This window comes from Pan paniscus, chromosome 3 (genome assembly GCF_029289425.2).
Source record: "Pan paniscus chromosome 3, NHGRI_mPanPan1-v2.0_pri, whole genome shotgun sequence".
In the NCBI taxonomy this organism is placed as follows: Eukaryota; Metazoa; Chordata; class Mammalia; order Primates; family Hominidae; genus Pan; species Pan paniscus.
In genome coordinates, this window is record NC_073252.2 from 3,436,076 (window position 1) to 3,450,748 (window position 14,673).

Here is a 14,673-nt window from a genome sequence, read left to right on the forward strand (position 1 = left end):
AAGACTTTGGATGTGGTCAGGGGAGTGTATCATTTAGGAAGAGTGACCCGGTGAGGACGTGGGGTAGAGGAGGACAGAGGTGGGAGGGAGTCCAGGTGGGAGTGAGTAGGCCCAGCAGGAGTGTGGGGCCTCGAGCCAGCATGATGGCAGGGCTGTGAGGAGAGGCAGCCACCTGTTTGTCTGCGGAAGCAGGGGCAAGAGGGAAGAGGCCAGCAGCGTGCTGCCATCACCCAGCGACTGGCGTAGATTGTGAGAGACCATTCCCTGCTCTTAGGAGGGGCTGAGTTTTAGTTTTCTCTTGTTATACAATAAGCTTGGTATTTGTATACAAAACATTTGTAAAGCTAAATCAAGGTTTGATAAGGCTTCTAGTTTTATTTAAGAAGTAATGTTTAAATAAATGTTTGTCCAATTCGCTTTGCTCATTTAAGGACTTTCAGTACAAACTGCAACAACAGGATTAGGATTTAAAAATTTCTGAGATGTTTTTACTCCTCAGAATTTCCCAGAATGTGATCTGGTTTTGATTTTCAAGCTTGCTGACCCAATAGGTTAACCCACAAGTTTTACGAAGACCATCTCAGTCCATTTACATCAACTGCCCATGCCACGGTTAAAGAGATCATCGACTGATGTTTGGCACAGCTTCCTCCCTCTTGGGTGGGCAAACATTTGGAAGAGAAGGCTCCTATGGGTGAGAGTGGGGCACCAAAGTCTTCCCTGTCCCATACCCTAGCTTGAGAAGCCCTTCTCTAATGTGGACTTTTGTGCCGTTAGCATCGTTACTGGCTTGAAGTTGACCATCTGGACATACTTTCTGGTTTAGCCTCACAAGTGAGCAAGGAGGGTTGAGAGATGTGCTGTGAGGAATGTGGGGCCCCAGCTGGCGGCAGGCTCTGGGTCAGGGGGGCAGGGACCACGGGTATACCTGACAGTGAGGAGGGGCCACACCTGCAGAAAAGGATGCAGGACTCCGCCTTGGGAAGTGTTCTAGGCCAGAGTGAGGGTCTGTGGTTTTATAAGTACACCCACAGTGCTCGGGACCCTGCAGATGTCCAGGGTGTCGTCTGAGCCCGTGTCATCCAACAGAATGTTCTGCTAGTGAAGATTAAAGATTTACTCCAGGGGCTTTAGGATTTATTTTTTACATATACATATATATATATATCCTATATATGTAATTTTTTTTTTTTTTTTTTTTTTTGAGATGGAGTTTCGCTCTTGTTGCCCAGGCTGGAGTGCAATGGCATGATCTTGGCTCACTGCAACCTCCGCCTCCCGGGTTCAAACTATTCTCCTGCCTCAGCCTCTCGAGTAGCTGGGATTACAGGCGCCCACCACCACACCCGGCTAATTTTTGTATTTTTTAGTAGAGACGGAGTTTCTCCATGTTGGTCAGGCTGGTCTTGAACTCCTGACCTCAGGTGATCTGCCCGCCTTGGCCTCCCAAAGTGCTGGGATTACAGGCATGAGCCACCCCACCTGGCCAGGATTTATTGTATTTGAACCATCTACCATTTTAATTTTGATGTTATGTAGTATTTGATGATAATGAAAGTTAAATTGTTTTTCTTTCCATTTTTCTGTTTAAGTGAATGACCTGTATCTAGTTTATTCAGTAACTTCCTGCATATATTTGTTTCTTTCATTCTTAATGAATATATTCTTCATTTAGTTGCTATTATGTTTTGCTTTACCCCAAAATTGAAATCTTAGTTTCCTTTTAGCTCGTTTTAGAACTAGTGATGGGATGTGTCTTCCATAAATCTCTTGTGTTTTGTTGTAGGCTTTGATGGATTCTAATCTTCCAAGGTTACAGCTCGAGCTCTATAAGGAAATTAAAAAGGTGGGCCTTGCTTTTCTTTTTTAAAAATGTTTTAAATTTAAAATTTTTATAGGTACACGTGTTTTGTAGGTACATGTAAATGTATATATTTATGGGGTACATGAGATATTTTGATACAGGTATACAATACATAATAATCACACCATGGAAAGTTGGATATCCATCCCCTCAAGCATATATCATTTGTGTTACAAACAATCCAGTTACATGCTTTACTTATTTTATTTTATTTTTGAGACAGAGTCTTGCTTTCACCCATGCTGGAGTACAGTGGCATGACCTTGGCTCACTGCAACCTCGCCTCCTGGGTTCAACCGAACTTTGGGCTGGTCTCAAACTCCTGACCTCAGGTGATCCGCCCGCCTCGGCCTCCCAAAGTGTTGGGATTACAGGCGTGAGCCACTGTGCCGGGCCTGATTGTACATTTTAAAATAACTAAAACAGTCAGGGCACAGTGGCTCATGCCTGTAATCCCAGCATTTTGGGAGGCTGAGGCAGGTGATCACCTGAGATCAGGAGTTCGAGACCAGCCTGGCCAACATGGAGAAACCTTGTCTCTACTAAAAATACAAAAATTAGCCAAGCGTGGTGGCGGGCGCCTGTAATCCTGGCTACTCGGGAGGCTGAGGTGGGAGAATCGCTTGAACCTGGGGGTGGAGGTTGCAGTGAGCCGAGATCACGCCACTGCATTCTAGCCTGAGCGACAGAGTGAGACTTTGTCTCAAAAAATAAAAATAAAAATGAAATAAAATCGGGCCGGGTGTGGTGGCTCACACCTTAGTCCCAGCACTTTGGGAAGCTGAGGCGGGTGGATGCTTGAGACCAGGAGTTTGAGACCAGCATGGGCAACATGGCAAAATGCTGTCTGTACAGAAACTAGCTGGGTGTGGTGGTGCACAACTATAGTCTCAGCTACTTGGGAGATTGAGGTGGGAGGATTAATTGAGCCTGGAAGGTTGGATCTATAGTTAGCTGAGATTGTGCCACTGCCCTTCAGCCTGGGCAACCAAGTGAGACCCTGTCTCAAAAAAAAAAACAAAAAAAAAAAACAAAAAAACCCCCACTATTATTGACTATATATTACTGTCTATGATCCCTCTGCTGTGCTGTCGAATACCAGGTCTTGGGCCCTTATTTCCATCCCTGAGCAAACTTCACTCTGTTAAGCAGCATGCGTGGGATTTCATCGTTATTCAGTAATTCACAATGTTAGAAGGAAATGCTGTTTGGTAGACGATTGCTTTACTTTTCTTCAAAAGGTTACTCTTTATTAGATGAGATGAGAATTAAAAATGGTAACTTACTTTATATCTTTATAATTGAAGCCCACTGGACCTTAAAGTAGTTACCAGATGTTTTATGCATTTAAATGGCCTTTTCTCTAAAACTAGAAAGTAACAAGGAAAGAAAATGCTTCGTTTCTATGCAACCCTCTTGGTGACTAGTGTGTGAATCTTAATGCAACACTCATTGCACCCCCTCAGAATGGTGCCCCTCGGAGTTTGCGTGCTGCCCTGTGGAGGTTTGCTGAGCTGGCTCACCTGGTTCGGCCTCAGAAATGCAGGTAAGTTGTACACTCTGGATGTTGATTTTTGTCGGGGGCCAGCTGCTACTGATCCTTTATGTCTCAGCTCAGATGTCATTTCAAAAGTCTGCTCTGCCCCCTCCAAATTGCAGTCGACCTTGCCCTGTTTATGTTTCCCTCATAGCACTAATCCATGTCAGAGATTGTCACGTACAGTCTATCTGTGTGCTTGTTTATTTTCTATCCCACCCTTCCGCAAGAGACCTATGGGATGTGTGCCCCAGGACAGCAGGGGTCTTACTGTCTTATGCTCTGTTGCAGCCCAGCAGCGATAACAGTGTCTGCACATAGTACTTGCTTAAAAGATACTTGCCAAATTGTTGAAGGTTGACGTACCAATTTCATTATTGCTGACTATAGGAGTTATAGCAAAATATCCATTTGTCTGTTACATGAGTTAAAAATATGGTTGTTGCACTGTGAATAGTTCGGTTTAGTCAAAACAGTTGTATCTTAACGGATTGAGAAACAAAAGCAGGACCACTTTTCATCAGCTCCCTCCTTCTCCTTAACCGGCAATACATGCTGATGCTGATATCCCATAGACCCTCAGCTCCATCCTGAGTCACTGGGAACGTGGTCTAAACCCTCACTATTAATATGAACTGAGTTTCAATAAGAATCTTATATGGGTCGGGCATAGTGGCTCATACCTTTGATCCCAGCACTTCAGGAGGCCAAGGCAGGTGGATTGCTTGACCCAGTCTAGGCAACATGGTGAAACCCCGCCTCTACAAAAAATACAAAACTTAGCCAGGCATGGTGGTGCGTGCCTGTGGTCACAGCCACTCGAGAGGCTGAGGTGGGAGGACCACTTGAGCCTGGGAGGTGGAGGTCGTGTTGAGCCAAGATCGCACCACTGCACTCCAGCCTGGACAACAGAGTGAGACCTGTCTCAAAAAAACCAAAAACCAGAAAAGAACTTATATGGCTGCAGAGGTATAATCACTAAGGAAATTTCTTTTTGTATAATCTTTTTTCTTTTACTATCATTTAAAAAAATGTGTTATATTTCTGAAGCAACACATCCAGGTTCTGCACATAGCAGCCAAAGTGACCTTAAAGAATATAATTGGGTCTTGTCGTTCCCTTATTTAAACTCTTGTACCCATTTCCCAGTGCCGTTTAGATAGAGATTCCAGACTCGTCAATGGCTCTGTCACCTCAGACACCCTGCATTGACTCATTAGTCTGATTAGAGTCAGGTTTTTCTTCCTCCTGATGGTTTTTTTTTTTCCCCCTTAGTTCTCAGCGGAACGGTCACTTCCTTAGGGAGGTTTCCCCAGCCTCCCTCTGAGGCCATGCTTGTTGCCAGGCTCTGCCACTAGAGGGCAGGGCTGCACCACTCCTGGCACCTCGCACCCGGCCTGCCCTGTCACTCTGTGTGTTGGGTGAATTCCTGTGATCTGTGACTCACTGCTCTGTGTCCTACACATTCGGCTTTTCTTCTCTCCCCACAACCCCATTTTATAATTCTCCTTTTTCAGGAAAGCTTTATTCCCATTTAAAAATTTTTGTTTTTAAAATGGTATTTTCTTACACTTATTTTCTAATTAAAAATGAGTTTTTTAAGAAGTATTATGATTTACTGCAAATAATTTTTAAACCCAGCCTTTTAGATCCTCTGTGATCATAAGAGAAATGAAGGATGTCTCCCAACACTTGAGCTTCATCCACATTTCATCCTCCTGTTCTTTCAGCTGAGTTTTGCCCATCCCATTAGGGACTGTTGGAATATAAAACTGGCTTTTCCCTAACAGGGAATGAATTGCTTCTGTTTCTCCTGAAGGAGAGCTGGAGGAATGACTTGCATTCTTTTGCATACACAGGCCTTACCTGGTGAACCTTCTGCCGTGCCTGACTCGAACAAGCAAGAGACCCGAGGAATCAGTCCAGGAGACCTTGGCTGCAGCTGTTCCCAAAATTATGGCTTCTTTTGGCAATTTTGCAAATGACAATGAAATTAAGGTATGATTGTTGCCTCAGGTCACAAACATGCGAGTGATGCTGTGAGTGAGTCTGTGGAGGGTGAGGGCTTCTGAACAGGGAGTCCTGTGGGAGTGCTTCTTGGGGTATGTTGTATGTCGTAATTTAGACTACCATCATTTGTGTTATTTTTGAGGCACCTAAGGACTTCTTTCCACTTCTCATTTCTTACTGTGGGGTGAAGAGTTGAATTGGGAGATGGTTTCTAGATGCAAATTGAAAAGGCATTTTTCCAGAGCAGGTTCGTTTTCGGCGTACTAGAGTGACTCTTTAACCTAGCTGCGGGAAGGTGACTGTGCCAGGACTGCAGGTAGGAGAAAGCTCACTGACGAGGCCTTGTGGGTCTGAACGTCCTGCAGCTATCAGGGCCTGTTGGCTTCCTGTTGTGCATTCCAACAAATCATCTTCAAACCCACTTTAGTGTTTTGTTTATAACGTCCAGAAATAGTGACCCTGTCACATGCTCTACAGATTACAGGATTCTTAGCCTCTTCCTTTTTGGTAGGTCAGTCCTGGGTTTGAGCCCAAGTGACCCTCCTGGGAGGTGATGATACACAGTGGGTAGAGTGGAATCAGATGGACTTGGATTAGAATTCTGTCCTCTTTACTAGTTATTTTCCTCTAGGCAAACTACCCAACAGCTCTAAGCTATTTCCTTCGTATTCTGAAAAATAAGCCTTAATGGGACCCATATAGGGCAATTCTGAGAGTAAAATAAAGGAATATGTGTTAGAGTGTAGCATAGTCGCCCACGGGAAAGGCTCAGATGTTAGCTGCTACTGCTCTTATTAGCTGAATGATTTGGAATAAACTGTTAGCCTCTCTCATGTTTTTTCTCTTGAGCTTCGAAGTTTTCTTGTTAATACTAAGGAGATATTCAAACTAGTCATGGGATTTTGGAATGACGAAGGGAGATGATGAATCTAAAGAATTTAGTGTAATATTTCTTCATGCTCAGTAAATGGTAGTTTCTGCTGCTGTTATTTTTATTACCATCTCTTTGGAATGGGAGTAGGTGCTCCTTTGTGGTCAGAGGCTGTGAGAGCTCCACAGCACCAGTTTGCCCATCTGTACACTGGGGTCTGTTGAAGGCAGTCCCCTCCGTGATATCTCTGGCTGTCAGAGCTCAGATGATAGATGGTATTTTTGTAGTTCTCATCATTTTCATGATTTCGATCACCATTTGAGTATGATGATGCTAACACTTTGTTGAACGTAGAGTCCGTTAATTACTTCCTTCCTGAACCTTTGGCATTAAAAAAAATCTATTCTGCTACCTCTCTGCTCATTTATGGTTATTCAAATTTATTATCAAGAGCCTGGTACAGTGGCTTGTGCCTATAATTGTAGCTACTTGGGAGGCTGAGGTAGGAGGATTGCTTGAGGCCAGGAGTTTGAGACCAGCCTGGGCAACATAGTGAGACCCTATCTCTAAAAAAACTGAAAAAAAATTAGCTGGACATGATGGCATGTGCCTGTGGTCCTAGCTACTCAGGAGGCTGAGACAGGAGGCTCGGTTGAGCCCAGGAGTTGGAGTTCGAGGCTACACTGAGCTGTGATTGTGCCACCACACTCCAGCATGGGTGGTAAAACAAGATGCCATTTCTTAAAAAAAAAAAAGGTATTATCAATGAAATTCAGTAGTACCAACAGGATTATAAACAAAGATAGTAGTTCCCTTCCTACTTTTTCTCTTAATCCTTGTGTCTCACAGGCAAACATAACTCTTAGTATTTCTTCCAATATTTACTTCCATGTTTCTTTCTTTCTTTCTTTCTTTTTTTTTCTTTGAGATGGAGTTTTGCTCTTGTTGCCAAGGCTGGAGTGCAATGACGCAATCTTGGCTCACCACAACCTCTGTCTCCCGGGTTCAAGCGATTCTCCTGCCTCAGTCTCCTAAGTAGCTGGGATTACAGGCATGCACCACCACACTCGGCTAATTTTGTATTTTTAGTAGAGATGGGGTTTCTCCGGGTTGGTCAGGCTTGTCTCGAACTCCTGACCTCAGGTGATCCTCCCACCTTAGCCTCCCAAAGTGCTGGGATTACAGGCGTGAGCCACCGCGCCCAGCAACTTCCACATTTCTAAATAACATGCTTCTACTGCTATTTTTTTTTTCAATTTTAGACATTTTTTTACTTTCACTATAGTTCTATCAGAATTCAGTGTGTACGTTATTATGCCTAAGTAAATAGTCATGGTTGGTTATGTATTATATTTCTTTGATTGTATTTCTTATTTGATGAGAAAGCTGTGTTTTTTGCTCTGGGTTGAAACTGGAGAGAGGACCTGGGGAGGAGGAGGAGGACAGACGAAGTTGGTGACTGTACCTTCGTGGCCATAGCTAGGTTCTCAGCACCCTGGGATCTGCTGATCACCTACTCATAGGCCAGGCCCCTATCGAAGTTCTAGGTGACCCAGTGCTGGGGACGGGGGGGCCACCTGCAAGGTCTAATCATGGAGGTGGGGGCTACAAGTGTTGGCTTGTGCTGGGGCCAGCATCCTTAGGAAGGTATCTTGGAGGTGGAGGACAGCCGCCCACTTCTTGATTGGGGCCTTCAGCAGCACCAGCTTCTTGGGCAGGCTGGTGCTGGCTTTTATCACCATGTCGTGTTCAATCTTCTTCCAGATCCTGACTTCTAGGTTCAGCTTTCCTCAGACCCTGGTTCCTTTCAGAGGCCATTGCTGCTGCCTTGCTCTTTGCTGGCTTGTGCCTCGATTATATGTCTTTGTACAACTTTTTGTTTTCCTGGAGTTAATCTTTACATCTGTTTTCTTGGAGTTAATCGTTACCTCTATATCGCTTGCTTATTATTCTTTGGCCTTTTTGTCTTCTCACACCTTCCAACTTCTTTGTAAAATGTGTTTAGTACAATTTTTCATGACAGGTAGTTTACTGAATCAGTTTTTCCCCAGTGTGGTCATCCATCTTGAGTTATCCAGCTCTCTGCCCCAGTGTGGGCAGGTTGATCTTCAGGTCTGTTGTACACTTGTATCCTAGGACTTCTCTTTGCCATTAGCCTGGAATTTCCTTTGCAGTTCTCCCGTTGGATGCCCAGTTCCTAGATGCCATATGTTTTTCTATCGTCTAGTAGCTTCCTGAGAGAAGATGAATGGGAGGGAAATTGTATGAGGTTTTGCATTCATAAAAATGCCATTTTTTTTCCTGTACACTTGGCTGGGTATAGTGTTCTGGGGTAGAAATCATTTTCCCTCAGAAATGTGAAGTCTTTGCCCTGTTGTCTTAAAATCTCCAACGTGACCCGATTCCTTAACCTATGAATGTGCTTTTCTTTGGAAGCTTTCCATTTTTGGGGAGGTGAAGTGCTAGGTACTTAGTAGGCCTTTTAATTTGGAAACTTACATCCCTTCAGTTCTGGGAAAATTTTCTTAACATTTCTCTGAGAAGTTCTTGCCTTTTATTTTCTGTGTTCTCTCCTGAAATTGGTTAGTTGGATGTTGGTCCTCCTAGATTGACTCACATCTTACCTTTTTCTTTTCTTTTTCTGGTACTTTTTAGATATCCATCTCAAACTCTTCTATTCATTGTTATGTTTTTAACTTCTTTCTTTTCTTTGTCTCTTGATGGGGTCTTGCCCTGTTGCCCAGGTTGTGGTGCAGTGGTGTGATCATAGCTCACTGCAGCCTCAAACTCCTGGGCTCAAGCAGCTGTTCTGCCTCACCCTCCCAAGTAGTTGGGACTACAGGTATGCACCACCACGTCCAGCTATTTTCTTTACTTTCTTTTTTTTTTTTTTTTGAGATGGAGTCCTACTCTGTCGCCCAGGCTAGGGTGCAGTGGTGGGATTTTGGCTCACTTAAGCCTCTGCCTCCCAGGTTCAAGCAATTCTCCTGCCTCAGCCTCTCAAGTAGCTGGGATTACAGGTGTGCACCACCATGCCTGGCTAATTTTTGTATTTTTAGTAGAGCCAGAGTTTGACCATGTTGGCCAGGCTGGTCTTGAACGCCTGACCTCAGGTGATCCGCCTGCCTTGGCCTCCGAAAGTGCTGGGATTACAGGCGTGAGCCCATCATTAGATCTTTAAATACCAGTATCTATAAGTCTTTTCCTCTTGAGTCAGCTAGTATCCCTGGAAAGAAATTATTCATTTTCCTGCTTGGAGGCTGTAAGCTTGGCTATGTTTATCCTGCAACCGGAGACCGGAAGGGAGGGGACTGACAGTGTTGCTGGTCAGGGTGCCCTCTTACTTTTTGTTTTCTGTGTGCCTCTCACGTCTGTCCTCAGCCTATGTAAACACCTCTTGAGATGATCCCTCTCAATCTTTGCCGGAGGTGGGGGAGGGGCTGCTTCCTAGGCTGCCTTGGATTGGAGGGAAGACCTCAGGTGAGTGGGTGGGAATTTGCCCAAGGAGCCATGAGACCAGCCACTGTTTCACCCTCTCCATCCCTCCACTTTCAGATGTATGTGGCGCCTCCAAAGCCCGAGCTCTTCTTGGAGTCTGTGGCTTGAATAAGCTTGCTTTTTGCTGGTATCCCTCCTACCCTCCCCTGTCCCCAGCAAAGCTTGCATTTGAACTTCTTCCAACGGGCTAACAAATCAGTCAATTATGTAGCTCTTGTTACTTTTTAGCTTCCGAAGTTTTGTTGACACCCATAGTCTGCTAATGTCCCTGTTCTGTTCTTTCTGTCCGTGTAAATATATGCTTTATACAACTTCTTTACATGATTTTTGTGGGGTTTCTGGGTAGCAGAGCTTCACAAGTTCAATCCAGCGTGTTGGATTAGAAATCTGCCACCCTCTGGTGTATTCTTATTCTCAAAATTACCTGCCAAACACTGATACTCCTTTGTTTTTCCTTTTCCTGACGGGAAATGTACATACCATACAGGATAGAAATCATTAGTGTATCCCTTGGTGAATAACCACAAAGTGAACTTAACCCTTGTAACCGCCACCCAGGTCAAGACAGAATATTACCAAGCACTCAGAAGCCTCTCCCCCATTCACCCGTCACTGCTCCTGCCTTCCTCCCCAAGGTCATGACTGTCCTGGCTTCTAATTCCAGAGTCTGTTTTTTAAATTCTGTGTACATAGACCATGTATTAAGTGTTCTTTTTGTCTGGTTTATTTTGCTCAACATTAAGTTCATGAGAGTCTTCTATATTATCGTGTGTATTAGTATTCCTGTAGTTTTAGGAGCTTCATAGCATTCCATTGTAGGGATATACCACAGTTTATTCGTTGTATTATCACTGGGTTGTTTCTAGTTCTTGGCTATTGCGAGCAGTGCTACTGTAACCACTCTTAGGTGTGTCTTTTGGAGTACATGTGCGGGTTTCCATCTTGCACAGCTAGAGGTGGAGTTGTTGGGTGATAGGGTGTGTGCATCTCAGCTGCAGTAGAAACTGCCAAATAGCTTTCCTGAGTGCTTGTACCAGCTCACCCTTTTGCCACTGTGTGTGGGGATTCCAGGAGCTCTGGTCCTTGCTAGCACTTGGAATTGCTGATGCTTTTACTTTTAGCCTTCCTGATGAGTATTGTCTGGAATCACATTATGATTTTAATTTCCATTCCTTAAAGTACCCTTGGCTCTGAAGTTTAATGATTCATGCATCTCTTCCCTTTTGAAGTACTCTTACAGGTGTGTTGTGCATGTGTTGAAAAGTGGCACTATCTATTCTAAAATACAGTGTACCTCCTCCGTGTTGGAACAGTTGTAGCATGGCCTCGGGGCCTCCTGTTAGCTGCCTTGGAGAAAGGTTCTTGGGATTGTAGAGATTAGACCTGAGGAGGCCCCTTGGAGCTCTCAGACTAAATTTTATTCTTTATTATTCCAAACTATTTAAGCTCACCGTGTGCTGACTCATAATAATGAGTAGCTCTCATTGTGCTTGTATATTTGGACTCATACAATGATTTTTTTTTTTTTTCTTTGAGACAGAGTCTTGCTCTGTTGCCTAGGCTGGAGTGCAGTGGCACAATCTCGGCTCACTGCAGCCTCCACCTCCCAGGTTCAAGTGATTCTTGTACCTCAGCTTCTCAAGTGGCTGAGACTGCAGGTGCGTACCACCATGCCTGGCTAATGTTTGTATTTTTAGTAGAGACGGGGTTTCACCATGTTGGCCAGGTTGGTCTCAAACTCCTGACCTCAAGTGATCTGCCTGCTTCAGCCTCCCAAAGTGCTGGGATTACAGTTGTGAGCCACTTAGCTTGGCCAAAGTAATTTTTTAAGATGTTAGTATCTTTTCTTGCAGCTAAAAAAGTTTGTCAGAGATAATTCTACTTTATTCTCCAGGTGTTTTCTCAGGGAGAAATTGGAGGCAGTAAGCCACTGGGGAAGTCCTGTGGCTGGGGGTGGGGGAGTCCTGTGGCTCATTGTGGGGGAGTCCTGTGGCTGGCAAGGGGAGAAGTCCTGTGGCTGGGTTGGGAGGGAGTCCTGTGGCTGGGGTCTCATCCTGTGCCTAACAGTGTCCAGAGGTGCCGAGACCAGCTCAGTCGGGGAGACCCTAACCCAGCAGCGCTAGAGGAATTAAAGACACACACACAGAAATATAGAGGTGTGAAGTGGGAAATCAGGGGTCTCACAGCCTTTAGAGCTGAGAGCCCTGAACAGAGATTTACCCACATATTTATTAACAGCAAACCAGTCATTAGCATTGTTTCTATAGATGTTAAATTAACTAAAAGTATCCCTTATGGGAAACGAGGGGATGGGCTGAATTAAAAGAAGAGGTTGGGCTAGTTAACTGCAGCAGGAGCATGTCCTTAAGGTACAGATTGCTCATGCTATTGTTTGTGGCTTAAGAATGCCTTTAAGCGGTTTTCCACCCTGGGTGGGCCAGATGTTCCTTGCCCTCATTCCCGTAAACCCACAACCTTCCAGTGTGGGCATTAGGGCCATTATGAACATGTTACAGTGCTTCAGAGATTTTGTTTATGGCCAGTTTTGGGGCCAGTTTATGGCCAGATTTTGGGGGGCCTGCTCCCAACACAAGAGGTCTCGTGTAAATTCCCTGGGAGGCGATAAGCCTCTGAGAAACAGACTATGCTAACCACGCCATGAAAGAGAAACTTATTTATAAATCAGATGCCAGTTACTAGTTTACTGCTTATTTGCCCAGGCGTAGCTCTGACAGAGTCCCCGACTCATAGTGATTGCTCAGTGCATGCTGAACAATGATTGGAATCAAGTCATGGCTCAGAGCATAGTTTTGAATAATGGGAAATGGATGTTCTTAAGTAACATAGTCACCAAGATAATGCGACTAGATGGGTCACCCCTTTTCAATTTTAGGATATTTTTATCAAGATTTAAATGGCCATCATTAGAATTATAGCACTTTCTCCTTTGGATTGTCCTAGAGGCCCATGAGAAAGTATTCCCTAATTTCTTAGGAGAACAGTTGTGGGTAGTATGCTGTCATGTCCAGTTAAATTGCAGATGTTTCCGATTGAAGATGTTCCAGTCCTGAGAACTTCGTGACATTAGCAGGACTTCTACAAGCCATCTCTTAGGGTGGGGCATTTACTGCAGTTGGCTAGTACTCTTTTCTCCTTAACTTTGTCATTTGTTGATTTGTTTTTAACTGTCCCCAAATACTGTGGGCAGAGCGTATCTAGAATTGAGGCCTCCACCATTGCGGAGAGGACATGGATGCTGAGCAGTCCCCTGAGTGAAGGTTATAAAGAAGCAAATAGACTACACATGTCTGTAAACTGCTCTTGAGTGTCCCAAATTTGGGGTACTTCAGTTCAGCTGTAGGAAAAGCCTCAAACTGTTTATACTTTGCAAGAATTGGAAACTTCTAATTCAAGTTAAGTTTTATGTAATACATGATAAGCTTCATAGGAGCTTCATCTTTTATCTGCTTGGACTTTTGCTTCCGTAGGTTTTGTTAAAGGCCTTCATAGCGAACCTGAAGTCAAGCTCCCCCACCATTCGGCGGACAGCGGCTGGATCAGCAGTGAGCATCTGCCAGCACTCAAGAAGGACACAATATTTCTATAGTTGGCTACTAAATGTGCTCTTAGGTAAGGTGGAGGCATATGAGTGGAAGAGTCTCCAGCATGTACTCAAGATAGACCTTTGAAATAAATAAAACCAGATGATCCCTCAGCTTCTAGACCAGGCTATTTGGCACTGGTTGATTGAATGTGAACTGCACTGGGGCTGCTGTGAGCCCGCATGGGTCTCTGTGACCCTGCAGATGCAGCCGTGCCCAGGGACTGGGCAGTGGGTGTGGGCTGGTGTGAGCCCTGTCTGCCACCCAGGGCCTGGCCCTCCGTCTGTGCCGGCCATGACTACGGTGAGTCTGTGAGGCTTGAGACTGTGCCTCGGGTTCCTGCGGGTTCTCTGTAGGTCAGTTGACAACAGTTTCTCCTGTTGTTTGGGTAACTGTGGAAACGAACACTGGCAAGTGCTGAAGCGAGCATGTGGACGGGTGATATGAAATAACGACCTGGCTTTCAAAGGCAGTGAGGCTCTCTGGAAAGGACCTTGCTAAGCTAGGGATATGGGTGTGTAGCCACTCCCAGTGGGCCTCATGGCGTATTCGTTCACGATCATGTTTGTGCCATCTTGATCTCTCAGGATCTCTTCTTTTTTAACAAATTAAGCCGGGAATCTCCAAGCAGTGAGTCAGATGTTAAGATGTCTTGCTTCCACCCCCACAGGCTTACTTGTTCCTGTCGAGGATGAACACTCCACTCTGCTGATTCTTGGCGTGCTGCTCACCCTGAGGTATTTGGTGCCCTTGCTGCAGCAGCAGGTCAAGGACACAAGCCTGAAAGGCAGCTTCGGAGTGACACGGAAAGAAATGGAAGTCTCTCCTTCTGCAGAGCAGCTTGTCCAGGTAGGAGCACAGGGTTTACTCTAGGCCCTGCATGTGAATGACTGACATTCAAAGAACTGATTAATTTGGAAGAGAAGCGGCAGAACCGAGAGTTAGAGGTGTGGACTCTGGAGCTGCGCTGCTTGGTTCCAACCCTAGGTGCTGACCTCTAGCTGCCTTCCATCTGTATGTCCCTGTCACCGTGAGTCAAATGCAGGTGATGCCTCCTCAGGTGCCGTGTTACCTAAGCCTCTCAGAGACCACTGCTACCCTTTTTCTAAAACCGGAGGTCACGATATGTGTTCATCCACCAATAAATACTGATTGAGCACCCACTGTGTGCTAGGCTCTGGGATAGGGGCTGGGTATACAATGGTGAGTATTTCAGCTGCAGCTTCTGCCCCATGGAGGCTGTGGCCTAGCACACTGGTCTAGGCACGGTGGTATATGCTCACTCAAGGAG

At 45.0% G+C, this 14,673-nt stretch overlaps 1 protein-coding gene across 2 annotated transcripts in view; it reads left to right on the forward strand.

The window, feature by feature from the left end:
* The window catches only part of HTT (huntingtin), a 206,597-nt gene that overhangs the window by 60,237 nt on the left and 131,687 nt on the right, over window positions 1–14,673 (forward strand). For both annotated transcript variants that reach the window (XM_063603488.1, XM_003812979.6), the window contains exons 4-8: window positions 1,787–1,846; window positions 3,331–3,410; window positions 5,261–5,399; window positions 13,269–13,410; window positions 14,053–14,231. In XM_063603488.1, the coding sequence (XP_063459558.1) occupies window positions 1,787–1,846; window positions 3,331–3,410; window positions 5,261–5,399; window positions 13,269–13,410; window positions 14,053–14,231 (600 nt within the window). The remainder of the gene's footprint in view (window positions 1–1,786; window positions 1,847–3,330; window positions 3,411–5,260; window positions 5,400–13,268; window positions 13,411–14,052; window positions 14,232–14,673) is intronic.